Source organism: Schistocerca cancellata, chromosome 8, assembly GCF_023864275.1.
Source record: "Schistocerca cancellata isolate TAMUIC-IGC-003103 chromosome 8, iqSchCanc2.1, whole genome shotgun sequence".
NCBI classification, from domain to species: Eukaryota; Metazoa; Arthropoda; class Insecta; order Orthoptera; family Acrididae; genus Schistocerca; species Schistocerca cancellata.
Genome location: NC_064633.1, coordinates 526,776,755 through 526,804,341, shown reverse-complemented (window position 1 = coordinate 526,804,341; position 27,587 = coordinate 526,776,755). Strand labels below are relative to the sequence as shown.

The following is a 27,587-nucleotide window of genomic DNA, read 5'->3' as shown; positions in this document are numbered from 1 at the left end:
GCTTTTATTTTACTGAAGTTCTCAATAACGTCGTCGTGTTTCACGTGGAACTTTTCTTTCCGTTGATAAAATGGGCAGACTGGCAAGTCGTCCTTGACTTATCGTAGGGCGAAGATAATTTTTTATGAGTTTCAGTTTAGAAAATGTTCTCTCGAGTGGTGCGACTGAGACAAAAATGGTTAAGAAGTATTGGATTGCGAGTGATGTATGGGGCAATGATTCACAGAAGTTCCATTTACTTACAAACTGAAGGCTTTCTTGGGCTGCCCATATACAGAAACGAAGACTACGATACCTTTCTATTTTCAGGAAGTAGTGCCTCACAGCTATTACACATTTGAAAGAATATCATATTGCCGACTTGAGCTGCTGCTGAAAAACTATATTCACACAACCAGTTTCAGCGGTCCGACTGTCATCAGGTTCATGAAAGTATTGACAGCATCATGTTAGAATGATTATAAAATCACTGTTATCGCGTGATGAAAATCATCAATTACACGCTTTTGTTACACCGTAATATAAATTACATCGTCTATCTAAGGAAGGGTGATAGGTAGTGTACTCATTCATGTTAAAACTGTCATCGGCGCTAACGCTTTGAATAGATTCATAGCACACGGAGGCGACTCTGTGTGGAATGAATTGTAAATCGAGTACTTTACCAGCAGTTCCAGGGGGTAATACGAAATTTTTCACGTTTTCCACAGTTTTATTTCCTGCAGCACCTGCTCCGTATCAAACTTCTACCAGATTCTCCAGAGCTACAGGAAGAGGTAATCTGAAGCTTCAAGCATAAATTTTGTTCCAAAATTTGGAAAATTTTTGATGATTTCGTTGATTGCTGTGTATCGTTGAAGTTCTTGAGTAAATCTCTCTATGCATTCAAAAATTGATCGCCGAACTACTTTTTGAAATGATAATCCAGCATCGTCCGCTAGTTCACCCGGCACTGCTTTATTTACCTTCCTTCATCCTCGTAGGTTAATGTTAATGTCCATATCATTGCATTTTTAATTCCAAAAATGTGTAACTGAATCGGTAGTTTGAAAAAAAGACCAAGCGCCAAAAATCTATTTTTGTTTGTTTTCACCAAACGTTGTTAGAATATAGATGCCCGTATTGAGCTGTAAAAAGGGAACCAAAACCACTCATCTACCGAGTTAATCGTACTTGGTAATATTCGTTAGTTTGAAGGAGGAACATATCACAGTTTCAAGTTTGTCTCCCACCGCGCCATGGTCGCGGTAACAGTCGGTGTTCATATCTGCTGTTGAATCTCTTGTTTATACTGCATCAGAGTATCGTTGTGTGTTTAGTGTCCGACGTCAGAGTTTAGATATTCTTCAATAAAGATAAATGAATGATAGTTATTGATGTAACTTCTGCATGTTTTAAAAGCGCGTTTGTTTCGTGTTGGTAGTGTGATGTCTCGTTTTTTGTTGTGGGGCTACGTATCAGGTTATTGCTACGGCCGCTTCATGCACCTCTGAAGGCGTCACTGACTCTGCTACAGTAAAAAGAAGACAGGCATTCGTCGTCCAGAAATATGTGGTCGTGAAGTGTAGAAAAATAAACGACTTCATGGTGTCGAGTATACGAGTATTAGGACACGTGTAACAGTATCGTCTTAGACCAAACGTAAATAAACTGAAAGGTTAAGTGTATATGACAAGGAACTTTGCTGCAAAACTTTTAGTGAAAAGTTTTCTTCATGTGCGTTGTAAAAACGAGCAGGACACATTCTAAACGGGAATGATTGGTCGAAAATCACCACTAGGGAGGGACTCTCAAAGAATCGCACCATTCAAACGAGATTATCGTCCGTTCATTGCTTTCATTACATGAGAAACAAAAATGCTCTATCTAGAACTGCATTTATATGCATATATTACATAAAGTATAAATCAATTTTCCCATTAACGTCACTAATAACTGCAAACCAGGTTATCGTTTATATATAATAGGCGCAAGCACGGACATCGCAGTAATGCAGTAGCGAACAACATGCGCGCTTTTATCGATGAAAAGATTAATATATTTCCCGTTAAAGGAAAACATAACAACAATCAGAATATATAGTATTTAAGTGCCGAACTTATCAAAACTATGTATGCCCTGTTTTGCAAAAAAAGTCCAGTTTTTTCCAAGAAAGTAAAATAGGACTCTCATGCTTTTATGAAAGTACTTCCACGAAAGTTATTATAGATTTGAGCGCCCTCATTTCAATATCTGTTATTTATAAAGAACTAACTGTTCATATCGGAACGACAATGCAAAGTGAGCTGCTGTCGCCGAAAAGACCTTACAGTTTCGTCGTTCTCAGAAGTTCCATAACAAACAGAAATAAAAACTCTGTTCTAATGACCCGAAGGTTGGGGCAAAATTGCCTGTTCTGGAAATGGTCTAACTGAGGAAACTGTGGTTATATGTATTTTGTATTACACGATATAAAAACATGCTGTCGGTTTCTACGTTTATCCGAAAGGAGAAGCTATACGTGGCCGTGACGAAATATTTAGTATACAGCGGTTGAAAAATTAAATAACTTCACCTTTTCATTGTCACCTGTGGGGGTGAAAACCTGAACAACACTTAATGTGCTTTTTCCTTGCTTTGGTTGTTAGTAGGCAATCTACAAATATTTATCACAACTTCCCATTGCGAGGGCACTCCTTTCTTCAATGTGATCACAATTTTGGGTTTGCAAAAAGCAAAATCAGACGACTATAGAGAATTTACACGTCACGTTATTCAATTCAATCCAATGAAGACAATTCAGTGTTACTCAAATCTCGGCTGGTAGTACTTCAAAGAATTGGTGGCCTAAGTTATGTAAACCAAATTCCTGCGAAAGTCCTCTTTTCGACTTCCAAGAATAGACAGTTAGAATACTTCTTACGTAAAGGGTGTGTTATTTAAACGCAGCTTACAAGGGAACCTCCCCATCGCACCCCCCTCAGATTTAGTTATAAGTTGGCACAGTGGATAGGCCTTGAAAAACTGAACACAGATCAATCGAGAGAACAGGAAGAAGTTGTGTGGAACTATGAAAAAAAAAGCAAAATATACAAACTGAGTAGTCCATGCGGAAGATATGCAACATGAAGAAGCTGTGTGGAGCTATAAAAAAATAAGCAAAATATACAAACTGAGTAGTCCATGTGGAAGATATGCAACATCAAAGATAATCTGAACTCAGGAGCGCCGTGGTCCCGTGGTTAGCGTGAGCAGCCCCGGAACGAGATGTCCTTGGTTCAAGTCTTCCCTCTAGTGAAAAATTTAATTTTTTATTTTCAGACAATTATTGTCATTGACCTTGTTATTGAAGTCGCAAGCTATATTTGCTGGATTCATATTGCCCATGGAATACATCTCACGTATTTAATGCACTCTCGTCCAAAGTAGCGAACAGTCAACTGCCAGCCAGGGAGCCTCGTTAGCAGGAATACTCTCTCTTCAGTGCGCTGTGGTCGACTGACGTCGTGTGTTTCGATGTTTGTTTAGGTGTAGCGTCCCCATGCTACGGCGCAGTTACCTCGCATCGGACGGACGGACAGATAATAATTGTCTGAAAATAAAAAAAATTAAACTTTTCACTCGAGGGAAGACTTGAACCAAAGACCTCTCGTTCCACAGACGCTCGTGCTAACCACGGGACCACGGCGCTCCTGAGCTCACATTATCCTTGTTGTTGCCTATCTTGCGCATGGACTACTCAGTTTGTATATTTTGCTTATTTTTTCATAGTTCCTTGCAACTTCTTCCTGTTTTCTCGATTGATCTGTGTTGAGTTTTTCAAGGCCTATCCACTGTGCCAACTTATAACTAAATCTGAGAGGGGGGGTGCGATGGGGAGGTTTCCTTGTTAGTAGTATAAAAATTTCCTGTATATGCTGTATTATGGAAGTTTTTTGAAAATATCAATATTTGTGTTGTTGTAATAAGAATTTTTAATGCCTAATTCATAATCAGTTTGAAGTAAGAAACAAATTCTCGATTTTTAAGATTGTGATGTATTCTTCAGGACAATCAAATTCATTTCTCCCAGCGTACTAAAACAGCAGCTTACTGTGAAGAATCTCATAACTGCTTGGTTAAGACAAAATTAAAAATAAGAACGGAGAACGTTTTTTATATTTTCCCCACAAAAGGAGGTTTTGGATTCGTTCCCTTCTTCGAACTACCGATTGAATTGCAATTCGTTCCGTCACTAAAAACTCATTCACGGTTTTTAATTTTCAGAGTCCTTTTTCCTGATTAGTTTCTGGATACTGTAGAAACTGTTCAGCTAAATTCATTTCGTGCAGTCTCGTGTGCCAGAAGTAAAATCACGTATATCTGGAAGGAACAAGCTTGCTGCATATCTAGTGTCAAGGTTTGCCTTGAATTGATCTTGCATTTCTTCTGAAGTACTCACAACTGTTTCCACGTTTTCTTTTATGAGTAACTGAACTGTAATGAACACGAGTTTTAGACAATCGTTTCAAACTTTTTCCTGTTTTCTCTACAAGTAATTTCCATCTGCATGTAGAAGTAGTATGAAAATAACTTCTCTAAACATGCGACACTAGACGGGACTCTTGAGGCAAGAGGAACTCCAGAAAGAGTTAAGGAATGATGGGCATAGGAACTGAACAGCTTTTGTTTTGACTTCTAGTAACTTTCGTTGTGCTGCTCCGTGTGCAGATGGCGGTGACGGCAGCCTCGAGCCCTGCACAACGCACTAACCAGCCCGTCTCCCTCAAACTGCTGTCGAATACCTTCTGACGTATTCTCTGCAGTCTTTCCCGATACGAAAAAAGTTATCAAAAGTTTTTCTAAGGTTACTTCGGGCGTATAAAGTCTAGATGACTCTAATGTTGATGTGTACAGTTGGTAAAAACCGTTGCTTAAATTTAGATGACTGATCTAGTCCAGCAAACTGGATTCTTATATTCATAAAATAATAAGTAATAAATAAACTGGACTTACGTGATTATTTTTAAACCGTTTGAATAATTGCGTCTAGCGCAACTGGTTATCATTCTACAATTTTTAAGTTTCACGCAATGTTTTACAAAAAAATTTAAAACTTCTGACCACACCCACTGACCGAGCGAGTTGGCGCAGTGGTTAGACACTGGACTCGCATTCGGGAGGACGACGGTTCAATCCCGCGTCCGGCCATCCTGATTTCGATTTTCCGTGATTTCCCTAAATCGCTCCAGGCAAATTCCGGGATGGTTCCTTTCAAAGGGCACGGCCGACTTCCTTCCCCGTCCTTCCCTAATCCGATGAGACCGATGGCCGCGCTGTCTGGTCTCCTTCCCCAAACAACCCAACACCCACTGACATTTACCATTGCATGGTAATATGTTTATGTTTTGCATACACAACATAATTTCGCCTTGTTTGTGTAATCAATGGTTTGATTGTCGGCCATCGAGATCTGGTAGCCCCCAGCACCAGAGGTCCAGGGCGGGCCGTCTGTTCTGCCTCCCTCTTAGTCCGCCACTGGTTGCGGAACCAGATGGCCACGAACCTAAATGTATGCAGCATAGCTTCTCAGGTTCCCAGTTTCCAGGGGTTAATTCTTCTTGGATTTTGCGTTATGTTGTGTGTGAGAGAGAGAGCGAGAGCGCGAGAGCGCGCGCGCGAGAGAGAGAGAGAGAGAGAGAGAGCGAGAGAGAGAGAGAGAGAGAGAGAGAGAGAGAGAGAGGGAGAGCGAGAGAGAGAGAGTGCGAGGGAGAGAGCGCGCGCGCGCGCTCGCGAGAGAGAGAGAGAGAGAGAGAGAGAGAGAGAGAGAGAGAGAGAAAATCCGACACATTTGTTACTCCCGTTCGTCAAGAATGGAAGTCGAAAACCTATTTCTTGAGCGCCTTGAACCTAAAATGAATTATTCAGTCGAGATGTGTGATGCTTATATATTGCCTCTAAGTTGCGTTATTTTGGACCATACACAGTTCCACCGAGGGCACATTGTCATTGGCATTTTTGTTGGCGTACATGTAACAAAAAGTAAGAAGTCTTTTACGTGTACTCACATGAAGTTTACCTATTGACATAATAACGATCAGGGTTGATGAGAAATTTTTATCTGCTAACGACACTAGAAGGATAATTAGTGAAGTTGATAAGAGCCAAATTTCATTAAGGTGGATCCTTACCTCTTATAATAAACCTATTTCCATCGTAGTAAATCATGAGCTGCACAAGCATCTTAAGAACAGAGGGCGACGAGACTTGCATAAACGAAACATTCATGGGACTTCTGCTACTGAGAAAACTCTCACAGACTCAGTAGACGGTTCCTCTATCGTCGTACCCTCCCACAGGTCAGCGAGCGAGATTGGTAGCCCAGTCCTTACAAATTATTTCAACTGGCTGGCTCTCTCCTCATTTTTTGCTGTTGTGCATTAACTTTCGCCACAAAGGAGGGGGGAGGGAGGAAATAGCTGACAACAAATGTAATTTAAACGTAAACAGCCGCCTGAAGATGAATCTGTTGGTTTGAAATCCATAGAGACGCTATTTGTGTAAATAATTTGCTGTTTTCTTCTTTGCATGAATCAACTTTCGTTTTGTACACAGCCGTAGTCTCGGAATGTCAGTTTTCGTTAAACTACCATCCAAATATAGGTTTTCATTCATTTCTCCAAATTCCCCGATCAAAATGCTGGGATGATTTTTTTTTTTTACAATACACGGTTGATATCTTTCTGTAATCTGTACCAATCTGAATTGGTAATCTTGTCTCTAATGATACAGTTATCACGAGTTGCAAACCACAATTTATCTTCCTTCCTTCCTATATGGTGCGACAGTTCATTAAATGACTAAATAAACGAAATGACTAAATAAACGAAATGACTAAACAAACGAAATGGCTAAACAAACGAAATGGCTAAACAAACGAAATGGCTAAACAAACGAAATGGCTAAACAAACGAAATGGCTAAACAAACGAAATGACTAAACAAACGAAATGACTAAACAAACGAAATGACTAAACAAACGAAATGACTAAACAAACGAAATGACTAAACAAACGAAATGACTAAACAAACGAAATGACTAAACAAACAAAATGACTAAACAAACGAAATGACTAAACAAACGAAATGACTAAACAAACGAAATGACTAAACAAACGAAATGAATAAATAAACGAAATAAATAAATGAAATAAATAAATAAATAAATAAATAAATAAAATAAATAAATGAAATAAATAAATAAATGAAATAAATAAATAAATGAAATAAATAAATAAATGAAACAACTTAAGAAAATCCAATACAAGTGCTGAATATTCCAAGTGAAGGTACTTAACCTTGCACTTCTATCAAGGGATGGCACACATTTGAGCGTTTGATGTGCAGACTAACTACTGAGTGCTGAAAGACACGAGGTCACCTGAGAACATTGACTCGAGGCATAAAGTAAGGTCGGCATACTATAATCGAGGCCGGAAAATGACGAGAGGAAAGACAGACAGTGAATACAAGTACAGACAGTGAAAAATGCACCCCAGTGTGCAGCTAGTGTTAGGCAGGTGGCTCACCTTGATGGTGATGATGCAGCCGGCGAGGGCGACCAGGTTGCAGAGCATGTGGTAGGCGTCGACCAGCAGGGTGAGGGCGTGCGTGGCGTGCGCCAGCACCAGCTGCAGCACCAGGAAGACCACCGTGGCCGCCAGCATCGCGTACAGCGCCAGCGGCTGCAGCCGGCGCACCCACTGCTTCATCGCCATTTCTGGAACAGCCACCGAGAACTGATGTCTGAGCACTGCAGCCGAGAGCTCGTCACGTCTTCTGTAGCTGCTGGTAAGCGACACACCACGGTGAAGAGAGCATCTGTGTGGTTGAGGCACCCACTAAACCACTGGGTGAAAAGCAACTGTCTGATGAGTGGGGAAGAAGAAATACTACTGCAGCTCATGAAGAAAGTGTACCACCCCCCGGCCTCCCCCCAAACCAGAGCACCCTACACATCCTAACCCAAGCTGATAGCACTTAAGATCTCGCCAACGCCAAAAGCTTGTAACGCCGGAAATGCATACCCTCCTATTTCCATCTATTGTACTATAAATTTTTTCCTTATTTTGTTACCTGAAGATATGACATTTCTGTGTCTTTATATATTGTAATTGTTTTACTATTTGTATATATACACACCACACACACACACACACACACACACACACACACACACACACACGGTTTGTTTTGTAAATATTATTTGTATTTTTACGTTGGGTCTGGCCTAGGGAAAACTATGCTGTCGAACGCTTACATCGATAGGTCGTGTGGAGAACCGAAGTGTTTAGGATCTTTGGTAGTGTTAACTCTGCCGCATGGAGCGCGGGCAGAGGGAGTCTGGCTGGAGTAGGGCGGGAGCAGGTGTGTTGTCTGACGCTCCCGCGAGTTGCCGCGCTTTCGGGGTTTGGCAGCACGTAATTGCTCTCGACTTGCTATGATAGTTTCTGACACGGTGTCGCGGACGGGAAGCATTAGCTGGCGCAACATCAAGAGCCCGTTTCGCCTGGCGACCGTGTCGAGAAGAAGGCGCGCCAACATCCAGCTTCTGCATCAGCGACGGCCGAAAATGAGTGACTGTCGCCATCTCTTCGATCGACGACTTCAAACCTTCAATCAACCAACAAGGGACTGGAAGCACGTGAAGTTTTAGAACTGTATGGCAGACCTCAGCTTTTCAAACTGTTCAATTTGCCTCACAAAATTACAGCAACATAGCATGAACCTTTGTTGCTCATTGTCCCAATTGCATTACCAAGCAGGGTCCCTTCCTTTTCCGGAATAAACCCGAGTGTCGTTGAAATTCAAACGCCAGCATTAAAGTAATATCATTCCATTTCACTGCTTTAATTTCAAAGTTCAGTTAAAGTATTCATAGCTGGCTACAATATTTAGATTACGCAAGCACAAATTAAGAGTGCGAATTTTGTTACCATATTTTAGCTTACCTGTGACTGCAGCTCAGCTTGGTATTTACTAAATTTTACTATTGTTCATTGTTCAGAATCATTTAATTCAAGTTCAAAGTTAAATTTCTTATTTCTAAATTGCGTAGATTCAAGTAGCTTTTGAAATGATTGTTGAGGTAGCCCAAGACTAACCTTATTTCATTGAATTTCGTAGAGCTTCAGAAACAAAGTTCACTATTAATTTCAGTCACTAAATTAACTTTCAATATTCCGGTTTTATTAATTCTTTTGCTAAATTAAGTCAGAGTGTAGCGAAATTTATTACTTCTGACAAAATTTCAGTTTTCACACAACACGTGTCAACCTTCAGGTGCCACGCTTTTAGTGCTAATTATATGTGCATTAATCTTTCATTTTCAGTTATTATAGTAGTTGTCCATAGGACTGGCGACCGTAATTTTCCCCAAATCTCAGATATCGAATTAACGCCAGTTAATTGTTAACGTAACGACCGCACATTTACTTTCTTTATTAACTTTACCCCTTTTCAAAATTAATTTCCACCAGTTTCATTTGCATTATTCCTTTCATTTAGATGTAACCCTTTCCTCCCTCTTTACCGACAAATTAACTTAGGTGGCGATTGCTTTTGCCAAGTTTCCATTAGGTACACGCGGTTTAATTTTTCACTGTCATTAAGGTCGATAAGTGAGGGGGAGGTTACAAGCTTACATAGACCAAAACATTCACCATCATTGCCGCAAAACACAAACCCCACCCAAAACATCCCTACCCTTGTTCAAAAACCCCTACTGTCGCCCAAAGCCCACCACCACCCCAACACAAAACCCACCACCATCGCAACCCAAAAGCTCCACCACTCATTGTCAGATAGTCGTCCCATCCCCAAAAGGTTACCTTCCCTGTTCAAAAGATTCCACTCCTGCTCAAAAGGTTCCACATTCCCATGTAGTTCCCTTTTTCCAAAATTGTTTCGCTAATGATAGATACCGAAATAAGTGACTGTAGGATAGAAAACCTATTGCTTTGAGCTAACAGAGGAAATACAACTGGGCTCGAGAGGATACCTGTACGTTTCTATACAGAATATGCGAGAGCACTTGTTCCTCGACTAACGGCAGTGTACCGTGGGTCACTGGAGCAACGAAGCATTACAAGTGATTGGAAAAATTCGCACGCCATCCCTGTTTTCAAGAAGGGTCTTCGAACAGACGTACAAAAACATAGACCTCTGTCGCTGACGTCATTTTGTTACACTATTTCTGAACATTTTTACACTCACGTATTGGTGAAGATTAAAAATCTCCTTTGTAAGAAATAATGTGGATTCTGTAAACGAGGACTTGTTTGGACACAAGACTCAGAAAATACACCCCCCCCCCCCCCACACACACACACACAGATCAGCCAGAACATTATAACCACCTATTAGACCTTCGGCACGGATGACAACGGCGGCGCTTTGGTAGGTCGCCGGATGGAGTTGGCATCAAATCTGCACACACGAGTCATCTAAATCCCGTAAATTCTGGCTCTGACACCACTCTCTATCACATTCCACATGTGTTCGATCGGGTTCAGATCTGGCGAGTTGGGGGGCCACCAAATCAATTGTAACTCGCCACTTTGTTCCTCCAATGACTCCTTCACAATCCTGGTCTTGTGGCATGGCGCAGCATCTTGCTGGAAAGTGCCACCACCGTTGGGATAAATGATCATCAGGAAAGAGTGTATGTGGTCTGCAACAAGTGTACGATACTGCTTGACCATCATGGTGCCTTGCACGAGCTCCATTGGTCCCACGGATGCCCAAGAGAATGTTCCCCATAGCATAATAGAGCCTGTATCTCCGTGACAGTTTCACGGTTACTAAATACAGGGTGTTACAAAAAGGTACGGCCAAACTTTCAGGAAACATTCCTCACACACAAAGAAAGAAAATATGTTATGTGGACATGTGTCCGGAAACGTTCACTTTCCATGTTAGAGCTCATTTTATTACTTCTCTTCAAATCACAATAATCATGGAATGGAAACACACAGCAACAGAACGTACCAGCGTGACTTCAAACACTTTGTTACAGCAAATGTTCAAAATGTCCTACGTTAGCGAGGATACGTGCATCCACCCTCCGTCGCATGGAATCCCTGATGCGCTGATGCAGCCCTGGAGAATGGCGTATTGTATCACAGCCGTCCACAATATGAGCACGAAAAGTCTCTACATTTGGTACAGGGGTTGCGTAGACAAGAGCTTTCAAATGCCCCCATAAATGAAAGTCAAGAGGGTTGAGGTCAGGAGAGAGTGGAGGCCACGGAATTGGTCCGCCTCTACCAATCCATCGGTCACCGAATCTGTTGTTGAGAAACGTACGAACACTTCGACTGAAATGTGCAGGAGCTCCTTCGTGCATGAACCACATGTTGTGTCGTACTTGTAAAGGCACATGTTCTAGCAGCACAGGTAGAGTATCCCGTATGAAATCATGATAAGGTGCTCCATTGAGTGTAGGTGGACGAAACTAAAATGAGCTCTAACATGGAAATTAAGCGTTTCCGGACACATGTCCACATAACATCTTTTCTTTATTTGTGTGTGAGGAATGTTTCCTGAAAGTTTGGCCGTACCTTGTTGTAGCACCCTGTATATACATGACCTAGTAGAAAGCGTCGGACGCCGTTTAAGGCTATTCTCAGATGATGCAGTTGTCTATATCAAAGTAGCAACGCAGGAAGATAGTAAGAATTTGTAGAACGACCTGCAGAGAATTGACGAATGGTGCAGGCTCTGGCAGTTGACCCTGAACGTAAAGAAATGTAACATATTACGCTTACATAGAAAAAGAAATCCACTGCTGTACAGCTACACTATTGATGACAAACAGTTGGAGGCAGCGTCTGCCGTAAAATATCTAGGTGTAACTATCCAGAGCGACTTAAAGTGGAATGACCATATAGAACAGATAGTGGGAAAAGCAGACGCCAGACTCAGATTCACAGGAAGAATCTTAAGGAAATGCAACTCATCCGCGAAAGATGTGGCTTTTAAGGCGCTTCTTCGCCCGATTCTAGAGTATTATTCATCTATCTGAGATCCCTATCAGGTAGAACTGATAGAGGAGATCCAACGAAGAGCGCCGCGTTTCGTCATGGAATTGTTTAGCTGGCGAGAGAGCGTTACGGAGATGCTAAACAAACTCCATTGGCAGATGTTACAAGAGAGACGTTTGCATGCTAACATCCCAAAGATGTTTGGGCTCACATGCGGTCCCTCTTCATCGAACTGTCTTGGCACAAACTCATCTAAGGGTTGAACAGCACGTCTCGCATTACACGACCTAAACTAGACACTTGTGAGCCTTTGGTTAAATTGCCTGGCTGATGGCAAGTTGCCTCTGTGTGGGCTCTAATCTCTCTGATTTTATCCTCACGGTCTCTTCGCGAGATATACGTAGGAGGGAGCAATATACTGCTTGACTCTTCGGTGAAGGTGTGTTCTCGAAACTACAACAAAAGCCCGTACCGAGCTACTGAGCGTCTCTCCTGCAGAATCTTCCACTGGAGTTTATCTGTCATTTCCGTAACGCTTTCGCGATTACTAAATGATCCTGTAACGAAGCGCGCTGCTCTCCGTTGGATCTTCTCTATCTCTTCTATCAATCCTATCTGGTACGGATCCCACACTGCTTAGCAGTATTCAAGCAGTGGGCGAACAAGTGTACTGTAACCTACTTACTGTGTTTTCGGATTGCATTTCCTTAGGATTCTTCCAATGAATCTCAGTCTGGCATCGGCTTTACCGACGATCAACTTTATATGATCGTTCCATTTTAAATCACTCCTAATGCCTACTCCCACATAATTTATGGAATTAACTGCTTCCAGTTGCTGACCTGCTATACTGTAGCTAAATGATAAGGGATCTTTCTTTCTATGTATTCGCAGTACATTACACTTGTCTACATTGAGATTCAATTGCCATTCCCTGCACCATGCGTCAATTCGCTGCAGATCCTCCTGCATTTCAGTACAATTTTCCATTGTTACAACCTCTCGATATACCACAGCATCATCCGCAAAAAGCCTCAGTGAACTTCCGGTGTCATCGACAAGGTCATTTATGTATATTGTGAATAGCAACGGTCCTACGACACTCCCCTGCAGCACACCTGAAATCACTCTTACTTCGGAAGACTTCTCTCCATTGAGATTGACATGCTGCGTTATGTTATCTAGGAACTCTTCAATCCAATCACACAATTGGTCTGATAGTCCATATGCTCTTACTTTGTTCATTAAACGACTGTGGGGAACTGTATCAAACGACTTGCGGAAGAAACACGGCATCTACCTGGGAACCCGTGTCTATGACCCTCTGAGTCTCGTGGGCGAATAGCGCGAGCTGGGTTTCACGCGACCGTCTTTTTCGAAACCCATGCTGATTCCTACAGAGTAGATTTCTAGTCTCCATAAAAGTGATTATACCCGAAAATAATAAGTGTTCCAAAATTATACAACTGATCGACGTTAGAGATATAGGTCTACAGTTCTGCACATCTGTTCGACGTCCCTTCTTGAAAACGGGGATGACCTGTGTCCATTTCCAATACTTTGGAACGCTACGCTCTTCTAGGGACCTACGGTACACCGCTGCAAGAAGGGGGGCAAGTTCCTTCGCGTACTCTGTGTAAAATCGAACTGGTATCCCATGAGGTCCAGCGGCCTTTCCTCTTTTGAGCGATTTTAATTGTTTCTCTATCCCACTGTCGTCTATTTCGATATCTACCAAACAAAGTTAATGTAACATAACAGTGATAATAATATCGGGAACTGAATTAACGACTCATAAATGACATAGGCCACATAGTTGCGATTTGGTTAGAATAATGTTTATTCAGACAGAAAACTAGTAGTGAAAGTGGGCATATTTAGAATTACTATTACACTCGAGCGCATATCCATTTGACACAGTTCGATCATTCACAATCTCATCGCGAAACACACGTCCGATACTCCAACTAGTCATTTACACGAAAAGTTTGAGTTCACACCAGGTGCTCGGCTGCTCCCGCGATACCACACAACGCGAAATTTTCTAAGTCGTTTCACTTCCTAGCTGCCTAAAGACCGACCGTCCGCTTTCGCGTCCAGACCAGCCGAACTGTTCGCCATCGCATCTGCACCAGCACTGTCCCTCTGCCCGTCCCCGGCCGCGTTTCCCGCGCGCCGAATATCCTCGCTGAACTGTGTGACTAGGGCAGTTCCCTTTCCTGAAGCCGTCCATCTGATTGGCTACAACTTATTCTACATTATTTTACACTTTACCGTATTTAAATAATTAAAGCTTGACCACTTCCACATTCTAAATAAAGTAACAATAATATCAATTACATAATAAACGTTAAAATTCTTTTACATAAAACCAATACAAATTATTTTTTAGCTTTGAATGCCACGGCCAGTAGCCTTGCACCAATGTGCTTCCTGATAAATAAATAAAGAACAAAAGTGACTATTATGCACTAAGCTTTACAATAAATATTCTATTACTTAATGATTCAATAAGGTGTCATGGTATCATCGTTCAATGTGTTTTGGGTCGAGGAAATAATGATCTGATGTTTAACTCAAAATACTGGTAATTTAAATTTAGTATATCTTTTAAACAAATAAAGTTACAGAGTTGATATTCACAACGTTTGTCATTTTAATGATGCGCTTCTATATGAAATGTCGATCGTTAAGATCGACCAAAGCGTTCAGATTTTAGCATTCAGGTATTTTTTACACAAGACTTGTTAACTTCACTTTAACAGTAAATCCTAAATTATTATAGATATGATCAATATTTAAGTTTATTGGGATCACCATGAAAATTTATGAAGGATGATAGATTAAAATTACTTTGGCTTCATTCCCTGGATTACTACAGGATTAAGTAGTTTTCATGTTTCCCTTTATGACCGAACTTAGGTCCGCCATATTTAACACTGCTACGTCTCCCTGGCCACAAATGCCTTCTACTGGGTTTCCCTATGACGTAGGTTCTCGTCTGTCTCACTCGCACACTACAGCGCTTGGGCTCCAAAAGACAATAGACGCCTGTGAGTTTCCCCATCTCATGCTGAATTTGCGCCCTTTGTGGCACACGGTCCTGTACGATAGGGTTCGTTTCACTATTCCTGTAGGCTGACTCTTTCGCCATATATTTAAATGAGTAGTCAAATGACTACAACGAAAAAAAAAACCCAGGAAGTTTGCAGCTCGAACGAATGGTTACCGATGTTTGTTCTTTCCACGAAGTGTTCGCAAATATAAATAGGAAAGTGGGGGTTAATGGGGGTAGAAGAAGTAACCGCAGCTACACACCATAATACGGCTTTCGAAAAGTGCATGTAGATATAGCTACTCGTTATGTTACATTGTAAGAAGTCCGAGCAGATGTGATTTCGATGTATTGCTCACGCGCTGCCTGCGATATGTAAGGTATAAGACAATCTCAGACCAGAGAGCAGTGTTGACTGCAGTAGGAACTGTGTAGCTGTAGGAGTAAGTTGTTGCTAGCGAGCAGTCTGTTCTGGTCTGGTGTATCGTGTTGGCTGGGCCGGTCGTGGTGCAGCAATGCCGGAGCCTGAGCATTATTGTAGAAGGTAAAAAGCAGCCTCGCGCATATGTAGTATTATCTCAAGTCCCATGTAAATGTTTTAAAAATCTCCTAATAATAATCTTCCTCATAAAAAGTAACTCTTAACAACCATTCATTTCAATTTAAAGAATTTACTAATTTCTCCAATCCATGATCTTCCCGATTATTGCAAAAGAAAAAAATCAGTTGTTTCCTTTCATAAATGACAAATCTATCGGCCAGCATTGCACAGGGCTGTGCCAGAAAAATTTATTGTAAGAGCAGATATATATGCGTTATCCGGCGACCTTCATTGAGGTAATAATTTTTTTTCTTTTTTTTTATTCAGAATGATCTTTCAGGGCCATGACGCAGCACTGCTGACGTCCAAAATCTACCAGGTTAAATTCACAGTCAATTATTGAAAAGTCATAAGTGAGCGACAATTTAATTGAGAGGTTAGTTACATTGTATTATTACCAGGTTACTGAATTTAATTTTTGTGGGGAGGTTACACTCAATGTGAATGAACGACATAAATATATTTTTTACTGTTGAGAGGTTTAGGAATTTTTCTGTTTTGAGGTTACGCTAAATGAGAAACTATTTTTGTGGGGAGGTTACAACATCTACATATCTTTCGGTGTGCAGTGGAGGTTACTTCTGGTACCACTGTACCTCTAACACCCCTCAAACTCACTGCCCTTTCGTTGTTCCATTCGCGATTGGCGCATGGGAACAATGGTTGTCGGAAACGTTCCATATAATCTAAAGTTTCCCTCAACTTCTCGTCGTTGTTTTCTCACGTGTAAATAAACTTTTCTTTTGTTTTCGAAAGTTGTAACTAGTTACCTGATCCGAAACGGACTCCGCATCGTGACGTTTGACAACGATATTTTCAAAAACGGACGTGTAGTGATGGAAACCCTTTCCACACGAGTTACACTACTGGACATTAAAATGGCTACACCACGAAGATGACGTGCTACAGACGCGGAATTTAACCGACAGGGAGAATATGCTGTGATATGCAAGTGATTAGCTTTTCAGGGCATTCACACAGGGTTGGCACCGGTGGCGACACCTACAACGTGCTCACATGACGAAAGTTTCCAACTGATTTCTCATGCACTAACAGCAGTTGACCGGCGTTTTTTGCTGAAACGTTGTTGTGATGCCTCGTGTAAGGAGGAGAAATGCGTACCATCACGTTTTCGACTTTGATAAAGGTCGGATTGTAGCCTATCGCGATTGCGGTTTATCGTATCACGACATTGCTGCTCGCGTTGGTCGAGATCCAATGACTGTTAGCAGAATATGGAAACTGTGGGTTCAGGAGGGTAATACGGAACGCCGTGCTGGATCCCAAAGGCCTCGTATCACTCGCAGTCGAGATGACAGGCATCTTATCCGCACGGCTCTAACGGATCGTGCAGCCATGTCTCGATCCCTGAGTCAACACATTGGGACGTTTGTAAGACAACAACCATCTGCACGAACAGTTCGACGTCTTTTGCAGCGGCATGGACTATCAGCTCGGAGACCAAGGTTGTGGTTACCCTTGACGCTGCATCGCAGACAGGAGCGCATGCGATGGTGTACTCAACAACAAACCTGGGCGCACGACTGGCAAAACGTCGTTTTTTCAGATGAATACAGGTTCTGTTTACAGCATCATGATGGTCGCATCCTTGTTTGGTGACATCGCGGTGAACGCTCATTGGAAGCGTGTATTCGTCATCGCCATACTGGTGTATCACCCGGCGTGATGGTATGGGATGCCATTGGTTACACGTCTCCGTCACCTCTTGATCGCATTGACGGCACTTTGAACAGTGGACGTTACATTTCAGATGTGTTACGACCCGTGGCTCTACCCTTCATTCGATCCCTGCGAAATCCTACATTTTATCAGGATAATGCACGACCGCATGTTGCAGGTCCTGTACGGGCCTTTCTGGATACAGAAAATGTTCGACTGCTGCCCTGGCCAGCACATTCTGCAGATCTCTCACCAATTGAAAACGTCTGGTCAATAGTGGCCGAGCAACCGGCTCGTCACAATACGCCAGTCACTACTCTTGACGGACTGTGGTATCGTGTTGAAGCTGCATGGGCAGCTGTACCTGACGGCAGGGGACACTGCCGAAATATCGTGTTTCGTAAACAACTGCGCGGGTTTCGACACCAGTGAGTAATACAAACAAGTCTAATACAATTAGGCAGAGGCCTTAATAATAGGACCAGGAAAAAATTCTGTGTACGGAGTACGGAATTGGATCATTGTTTGTGGGTTGGTTGGTTGGTTGTTTGGGGAAGGAGACCAGACAGCGAGGTCATCGGTCTCATCGGATTAGGGAAGGACGGGGAAGGAAGTCGACCGTGCCATTTGAAAGGAACCATCCCGGCATTCGCCTGGAGCGATTTAGGGAAATCGCGGAAAACCTAAATCAGGATGGCCGGACGCGGCATTGAACCTTCGTCCTCCCGAATGCGAGTCCAGCGTCTAACCACTGCGCCACCTCGCTCGGTCCGTTTTTTGTGGGAAAACCGCAAAAGAAGAGATGCAGCTGTGTTACAAAAAGATGCCGAAAACGAAGTAGGCTCATAATACAAGAAGTAAGAACGTCCTCATATAGCGTATCGTGAAATAAGTTACGGCAATTCTATACGCCAGACATATTATATAATGAGTGCTGCAGTAATGTTGTGCGCTAACACATCAGAGGGACTCACTCTCCGCTGTTATTCGTTATTCGATGTCCGGCATGAAAGGAACTATTTCGTAATTTATTCTAGAGCGCATAAAAAAGACTTAACTACCTACCTCGTACAGGGTGAGGCGATTTAAATTACTTTTCGTTTTCCGAGTTTTAATTACGTCATCGAGTATTTATTTTAAGTCGTTAGATCATTATTAGAGGTAGACGTCGACCTCGGGGAAGATCAGTTTGGATTCGGAGAAATGTAGAAACACGCAGGGAAATACTGACCCTACGATTTCTCATAGAAGATAGGATAAGGAAAGGCAAACCTACGTTTCTAGCATTTGCAGACTTTGAGAAAGCTTTTGGAAATGTTGACTGGAATGCTCTTTTTCAAATTCTACAGGTAGCACGGGTAAAATACAGGGAGCGAGAGGCTGTGTACGTTTTGTACAGAAACCAGAAGACAGTTATAAGAGTCGAGGGACACGAAAGGGAAGCAGTGGTTGAGGAGGGACTGAGACAGGGCTGTAGCCTATCCCAGTGTTATTCAACCTGTACATTGAGCAAGCAGTAAAGGAAACAAAAGAAAAATTTGGAGTAGGTGTTAAAATCCATGGAGATGAAATAAAAACTTGAAGTTTGGCGATGACATTGTAATTCTGTCAGAGACAGCAAAGGACTTGGAAGAGCAGTTGAAAGGAATGAACAGTGTCTTGAAAGGAGGATGTAAGAGGAACATCAAGAAAAGCAAAACGAAGGTAATGGAATGTAGTCGAATTAAATCAGGTTATGCCGAGGGAATTAGTTTAGGAAATGAGGCATTTAAAGTAGTAGATGAGTTTTGCTGTTCAGGCAGTAAAATAAGTGATGACGGTCGAAGTAGAGAGGATATAAAATATAGGCTGGCTATGGCAAGGAAAGCGTTTCTAAAGAACAGAAATTTGTTAACACTGAGTATACAGTTTAATGTCAGGAAGTCCTTTCTGAATGTATTTTAATGTAGTGTAGCCAAGTATGGAAGTGAAACATGGACGATGAACAGTTTAGACAAGAAGAGAATAGAACCTTTTTAAATGCTGTGCTACAGAAGAACGCTGAAGATGAGATGGGTAGTTCACGTAACTAATGAGGAGGTACAGAATATAACTGGGGAGAAATTTGTGGTACAGCCTGACTAGAAGAAGGGATCAGTTGGTAGGACATGTTCTGGGGCATCAAGGGATAACCAGTTTAGTACTGGAGGGAAGTGTGTGGGAGGTAAAAATCGTAGAAGGAGACCAGGATATGAATACAGCAAGCAGATTCAGAAGGATGTAGGTAGCAGTAGCTACTTTGAGAGGAAGAGGCTTATACGGGGTAGAGTAGTATGGAGTACTACGTCGAAACAGTCTTTGGAGTGAAGACGACGACAATAACAACAGGTCATTATTGGCGGTCCATGGTCAGTCGTTACAGAGTCTGACTTTGGAGACACTCTGTCATATTACCCTAACCAATCATGATGTAACATGCAAGATTAGCACGGACTATATAAGACAAAGAGGGTGACACAGAGTTGCAGTTTACCATTCAGGAAGCATTTGATTATTAAACTTCCAATTAATTCAAATTTAATTACTTTATTGAAAAGACTGCTGACTATTATTCATTAATTCATGAAAGGTATCACAGGGAAAGGTTACAGTAGCTATTATTCGGCACATTACAGTGGCTGCTATTACTCAGATTAATACAGTAGTGGAAACCAGTATAAAGGCAGGGTTCCACGAAAGTAATAGTACAATATCTGCTTGATACATGTTTCGAATTAACTATGAAAGGAATAGATAAATACAAGACAAACAATCATAACGGAAGTCTTTCACAATACTAGTAACAAAATAAGGCGTTTGGATTTCCTGGATGGAAATTGGTGTAAAGGCACTTACTATCGTGTTGTATTATTTTATTGTTAGTACTTTGTTCAACCTCCACTATTCGTAATTACCTTAAAAATTCTCTTAGGTGCCGGCCGCCGGTGGCCGAGCGGTTCTAGGCGCTTCAGTCTGGAACCGCGCGACTGCTACGGTCGCAGGTTCGAATCCTGCCTCGGGCATGGATGTGTGTGATGTCCTTAGGTTAGTTAGGTTTAAGTAGTTCTAAGTTCTAGGGGACTGATGACCTGAGATGTTAAGTCCCATAGTGCTCAGAGCCATTTGAACCATTTTTTTTCTCTTAGGTTTTGATTTTGTTCGGGGTTGTAGTTTGCAATTGCAAATGTTGCCCACTCCTTTCAACATACGGCCTAAAATTGCCTTCCATTGCGATAAACATGCCTTGCAAGTATTCATCAGCGGTTTTCCACGGTGTTAAAATCCGGACTACGTGCAGGCCAGGACAGGACATCGATACCTTTATCTTTGTATCACTTTTTGACTGGAGCGGAAACATTATATTGTTGAAACGTTAGACCTTCATACCCTAGGTGCTCATGTATTCTGATCAGTTCTGTCTCTAGCATCTCAGCGCACACATCAGAATTCGTTCTGGTGTTCGGTTCGGTGAAGCACTCCGTGATTTACATTTCGCGCACAAGGATTGTGGGGCGGCGTGTCGATTTTCATATTAATAATCACCAGTCATAGGAGGAAATTGCATTTGTTGTAAATACTGTTCGCCGTGTTTTACGAGAGCCTGCCAACCACTACTGTGGTCAGCCAGAAAGCGATAGAGAACATACTGACCATAGTTCCCAGTCTGCAAGTCCACATTCTTGTCCAGTCCACTGACAGAAATGTTTATATTCTCCGTTTGCTCAGCGGGATGATTGTAAATGAACATTGTGTGTTCAAATTGGAGTTTGACAGGCACAACATTGTATTCTTCATTAGGTTATTACTGACAGTAAATATCTCTATTCTAAACAGCGCTATGAGCAGTTCAGAAACGACCTCTATGGTAAGTTCGTACTAAATTGTCTTTTGCCCTGACTACTGATAATCAAAATAAATATGCTCGCCACAGAAGTGGAAAATAATTGTCACCACTTGCCATGCGGATTTGTTAACATTACCGGCCGCACACTGACAGTTACTTTTGCGAAATCTAAGCGATCCAGGACGGTGTACAGTCTTCGAGAGTTCATTTTCTCTTGTTGTTGTTTTTGTTGTTGTCTCCAGTCCTGAGACTGGTTTGATGCAGCTCTCCATGCTACTCTATCCTGTGCAAGCTTCTTCATCTCCCAGTGCCTACTGCAGCCTACATCCTTCTGAATCTGCGTAGTGTATTCATCTCTTGGTCTCCCTCTACGATTTTTACCCTCCACGCTGCCCTCCAGTACTAAACTGGTGATCCCTTGATGCCTCAGAACATGTCCTGCCAACCGATCCCTTCTTCTAGTCAAGTTGTGCCACAAACTCTTCTCCCCAATCCTATTCAATACTTCCTCAGTAGTTATGTGATCTACCCATCTAATCTTCAGCGTTCTTCTGTAGCACCACATTTCGAAAGCTTCTATTCTCTTCTTGTCCAAACTATTTATCGTCCACGTTTCACTTCCATACAGGGCTACACTCCATACAAATACTTTCAGAAACGACTTCCTGACACTTAAATCTACACTCGATGTTAACAAATTTCTTTCTTCTTCTCTTACTACTGAAAATAAGCGTTTTGCAACAGCCTGTCTCTGACGTCATCCGAGGCAGCGCGCACTCCGGCTTCTGACTGACGCGGGTCTTACAGTGACAGGGTCCGAAGTGGAACCTAGTCTTGCCTCTCGGGCTGTATTTATACAGGGCTATTACAAATGATTGAAGCGATTTCATAAATTCACTGTAGGTCCATTCATTGACATATGGTCACGACACACTACAGATACGTAGAAAAACTCAAAGTTTTATTCGGCTGAAGCCGCACTTGAGGTTTCTGCCGCCATAGCGCTCGAGAGCGCAGTGAAACAAAATGGCGACAGGAGCCGAGAAGGCGTATGTCGTGCTTGAAATGCACTCACATCAGTCAGTCATAACAGTGCAACGACACTTCAGGACGAACTTCAACAAAGATCCACCAACTGCTAACTCCATTCGGCGATGGTATGCGCAGTTTAAAGCTTCTGGATGCCTCTGTAAGGGGAAATCAACGGGTCGGCCTACAGTGAGCGAAGAAACGGTTGAACGCGTGCGGGCAAGTTTGACGCGTAGCCCGCGGAAAATTGGCTCATGCCACAACTGGAGACCGACAGCGCCGACTTCATCTTTCAACAGGATGGTGCTCCACTGCACTTCCATCACGATGTTCGGCATTTCTTAAACAGGAGATTGGAAAAACGATGCATCGGTCGTGGTGGAGATCATGATCAGCAATTCGTGTCATGGCCTCCACGCTCTCCCGACTTAACCCCATGCGATTTCTTTCTGTGGGGTTATGTGAAAGATTCAGTGTTTAAACCTCCTCTACCAAGAAACGTGCCAGAACTGTGAGCTCGCATCAACGATGCTTTCGAACTCATTGATGGGGACATGCTGCGCCGAGTGTGGGAGGAACTTGATTATCGGCTTGATGTCTGCCGAATCAGTAAAGGGGCACATATCGAACATTTGTGAATGCCTAAAAAAACTTTTTGAGTTTTTGTATGTGTGTGCAAAGCATTTTGAAAATATCTCAAATAATAAAGTTATTGTAGAGCTGTGAAATCGCTTCAATCATTTGTAATAACCCTGTATTTGTGGCGCAGCGGACAGCCAAGGGAACACCTACTGTCATTCGCCCTATGCACACGGCAGCAGTCTCTAAAGGGCCGCTTTCTCGGACACAAAATATTTAATAGCAATGTTATGAATCAATTTAGAATCTTCGTAATTTTTGTATGAATGTAGGTAAGTTGGTCATAATCACAGTAAAAGCTCGCCTGCATTAAAACTTCGTCTTCTAGAATTTTTAGAACGGTACTGACAGTAGAACATGACCTCTGAACTACAACTTTAAGAGACCTTTTATGTTATTATTTACATCCAGGCCTTGAAACTTGTTACAGCTCTATTATTTAATAGGTTTTATCATGTGCTGTAACCAAAACTTTCTAGCATTAATATAACAGATACTTTATCTACTACAAATAAGGACATTTTAGTTCCAAATTTAGTTTTCTGCAAATTACTTGAACACTATTATAGGTAGCTCAATGGGGTTACATAATTAACGTTTTTATGTTGAACTGAAGTGTCATACAAATTTTCCAATTTCTAAGTCTAATATTTAGCGCCTCCAATTTTTCTTAAAACCGTGGATTCTGGCCAAAATATTGTTTTAATCAAAGTCAGACTTGTACCAGTTAATGTTGACATACATCTGCACATTATGATCAATTTCTGGCTTCCTAACTTTATTATTTAGAGCCACGTTTTTTCTTAAAACTGTGTGTTTTATCTGATACTTGACAGTTTAAACATTATTACACTAAATCGTATATTGAAGTCTGAACAAGCAACTTAAGCTTTCAATTTCATTGTTAATTATGGTGCAATACTTGAGTGGTACGCACAGAAGCGAAATGATGACATGCAGTGAAGTGGGTTGAGTCCTGGCACGCTCGCCCCCCCCCCCCCCCTCATGGTACAGCGCTTGTTTCGCCACAGGCTCCCCAAATCTTAACACTTCCAACATCAAAACTTTTTCTCATTCTTAGCCGCTACTCTGTTCTCAGACCTTATGAAGCATATTTAAATCCACCCTGACATCTAAACTGAACCTCTTATCACTGAAAAGCAGTTTATCCCATTCTGAAGTCCGTGACGTGTGTTTTTCAACAACCTCCAATCTGGCCTGTTTATATGTGAGTGTTAAAGCGGGTTTATGCGGTCGTTTTTTGATGCAAGGTTTTCGTCATGTGACAAAATTTGTCCTACACGTCTGGCAGCTACTGTCAATTGAATCGGCAACAATTTGAGAAGAATAACTGTTTGTAGCCCTTGTGTTGAACAAACATAAGCTTTTCTATACCTCAGAAAATTTTCTATTTTGCCCATACTTCCGTTATTTCCATATCATATACTCCATTCTAACGGAATTATCTTGCGAGGTGCCGGGGCTAGCAGTGTATTTAACACTAAATTCTTCTAGAATCTACATATGTAAATGATGCTCTAAGCCCCCCCTGTTCTAACTCCGACTTTTGCTGTTGCACATGGATTAAAAAGATACGCAAACTGACTGTAATCAACCCTGCAAGTGGAGTAGAAAAGAGTTTGGCATCTGCAATAATTTTAATTTGATAAATAAGTTAAATAAAGGAAGGTTTATTAATGCAGTGAGAAGTGATAGGGTTGCTCTACCGATTAACAGAATGAAAGTTCTGTCCAAGATAACAATATGATTTATTAAGACTAAACACAAAATAATAAACAAAAACACATGATACATTTACAATACATCAAATTGGCTCAAATTGGATACTCAAACAAACGCTGTGAAGGTGAAGTTGTCCCTAAACTAGATTGTGACATTTATGATGAAGTGGTATGTGGAGCCAATTCCTTGCAACTCAAATCTTAAGAGAGACACACAGCTAACCCAACATTAATTGCTGCTACTCAAGACAGAACAAAGTTAGAAAAAGACGAACAGGCGCGCTCTGCTGAGCTCTGATTATCACCTAGGAAAATCCCTATCTGCCGGTGCTGCGGACATACATTACCAAACTGTCTTCTTAACTGCCAGAACACGATCTGGCGTACCGGAGGCGATGGCTGGTTGCTTCGACGTCCTCGACCGAAAGGCGAGAGCCGACTACCTAGAGCACCCGTACAGGCCGAACACACAACATTCCCGCCCCCACGACAGTGGCCGTCGTTAAACGTTCCAATCAGCAACTCGAAAACCGGCGGAAAATTCCACTCTATTGCCGGAGCACTACCATTCCACCAATGGAGATTCTTGGCGCCAATTTCTGCGCTGATTTTGCTACGTCACGGAGCTATGCCCTGAGTAAGCCAATCACAGTTACTATTTTGCAGAAAGCGCGGGAATTTTCCCGCCACAACTGCCTGGGTACACAAGTCATTCCCACGCCTCGCTGGTAGCCCGCCAGAAAGTGTTTTCGCTAAGTTTCTGCAAAGTAACAGAACCTCTAGCCCAGCCGCTACTTCAGACCCCTCCGGGCGTGTCTTTTGACAATGTCGGCGTCTGCAAAGCATTCACTCGACTTCCTCACACCCGTCGGCTTAACGCTTTCCAGATCAGCAGAGCCCGCCTGTCACCGGACCACCCGGGTGACGAGAGACACTGCGTGGGAAGTCCGCGTGTGAAGGAATAGCGACTTTTCACTGCATGCAATTAGAGAGGAAAACCGTGAGATAGAAATATGAGAGGGGGCTCATGACACCTCTCAATCTATCACTGTACTAGAACAGTTCAACTATTAGGAGATTTTATGATTAGATGGCAATTTTTGCCTTTTCATCACATAACTGTTTTCCGCATGGCATCGTCACAATCGTGGTTTATGTACGCAACACGCACTGCCACTAATCTGCGGTAAAGGCACGTACGCACACACTACCACACTAGAGAGCCGACTGGCTTTATACCGAGTTTCACCCTCTACCATCTCAATCATTGATGTATTCTTACATATCATATTGTACTACTGTCACCAAATACGATACCATTTGACTGCATTTGTCAGTACAATGGATTTCATACAATTGCGTATAGATAGCGCAAAACTATTTCAACCGGTAATGTTAATTTTACTGCAAATATCCATCTTTCATACTGATTTCCACTACTGTGTTATTGTTGAAGAGGGATATTTTACTCAGCAGAATCGACGAGGAAAATACACTGAATAGAAGGAAGGACACATTGATGCGACATGTGTCGAGTCACCAGGCAGTAAATTGCACGACACTAGATGGACCTGTAGAGAAGAGAAATCGTAGGGGACGATAGTGATTTAAACACACACAACAAATAATTAGCGATGTTCATGTGCTACTGTAAGATGAGGCTGGCATAGCAGGGAAAATCTTAGAGGATCGCATGAAATCACCTTTAAGACCAATGGAGAGAAAGAATCGTTGCTTGTAAAAGACGATTCAGAGTACTGCAAGAAGAAGTAATGAACAAGCTAGACTAATCGCCTGGCGACAATTGAAAATTTAGAAAAAGAAACAGGGGCAGAGCGTTAGCTGACCTGTCGAAATGGCGTCGCTTCGGCCGGGCTGCCTCGTCCGACTGACTGGTACACAAGAGCCTCGGGTCCCGGGATTACTGCCCTGTGCTGCACCTGCGGATTATCCCTACTGGCGGATCGGTGACACGACCTCCCTCTACACCTATATTTAGACCTGTTGTGCGTGTCTGCTTATGCCTGCACCTGCCACCTACTCCAGCGTCCGAAATACAAGCGAAAGGGAAAGGGGAAAATGGAAAGTCACGCAATCACTGGAAACTATATATATATATATATATATATATATATATATATATATATATGTGTGTGTGTGTGTGTGTGTGTGTGTGTGTGTGTGTGTGTGTGTGTGTGTGTGTAATAACCAAGTAGTCGAAAATGAAAGACATTAGCTGAGAAGGTACTTAAAGCATCCAGAATGGTATGCATCTTTTACACTGAGCAAGAAATAGGTTGTTTGGTTGATATGGGGAAGAGGAGCAAACAGAGAGGTTATAGGTCCCATAGGATTAGGGAAGGATGGCGAAGGAAGTCTGCCGTGCCCTTTCAAAGCAATCATCTCGGCATTTGCCTGAAGCGAATTCGGGGAATCACGGAAAAAAGAGGCACCAATGTTAGCACTAAATAGGGGATCATGGAGTAACTGTATAAGGGGGGCTATGCTCCAGACTGAACGCTGAAAGGCATAATCAGTCTTAAATGATGATGATTATGATGATGACGGAAAACCTAAATCAGGATGCCTGAACGCGGGTTTCAACCGTCGTTCTCCCGAATTCGAGTCCAGCGTGATATTATGGAAATGGAAAAGGAGGTAGATGATTATGAAATAGGAGATATGATACTGCATGAAGAGTTTGACAGAGCACTGAAAGACCTAAGTCGAAACAAGGCACGGGAGTAAACAACATTCCATTAGAACTACTGACCACCTTGGGAGAGCCAGTCCTGACAAAACTCTACCATCTGGTGAGCAAGATGTATGAGACAGGCGAAATTCCCTCAGGCTTCAAGAAGAATATAATTCCAATCCCAAAGAAAGCAGGTGATGACAGATGTGAAAACTACCGAACTATCACTTTACTAGCAAAACACTAACGCGAATTCTTCACAGATGAATGGAAAAACTGGTAG

General features: G+C 42.2%; 1 protein-coding gene across 3 annotated transcripts in view; it reads right to left on the bottom strand.

Annotated features, from left to right (window-relative positions):
- Positions 1-27,587, bottom strand: part of LOC126094533 (zinc transporter 1) — a 679,313-nt gene that overhangs the window by 115,026 nt on the left and 536,700 nt on the right. For all 3 annotated transcript variants that reach the window (XM_049908954.1, XM_049908955.1, XM_049908956.1), the window contains one exon: positions 7,547-7,737. In XM_049908954.1, coding sequence (XP_049764911.1) covers positions 7,547-7,735 — 189 coding nt within the window. In that variant the 5' untranslated portion in view covers positions 7,736-7,737. The remainder of the gene's footprint in view (positions 1-7,546; positions 7,738-27,587) is intronic.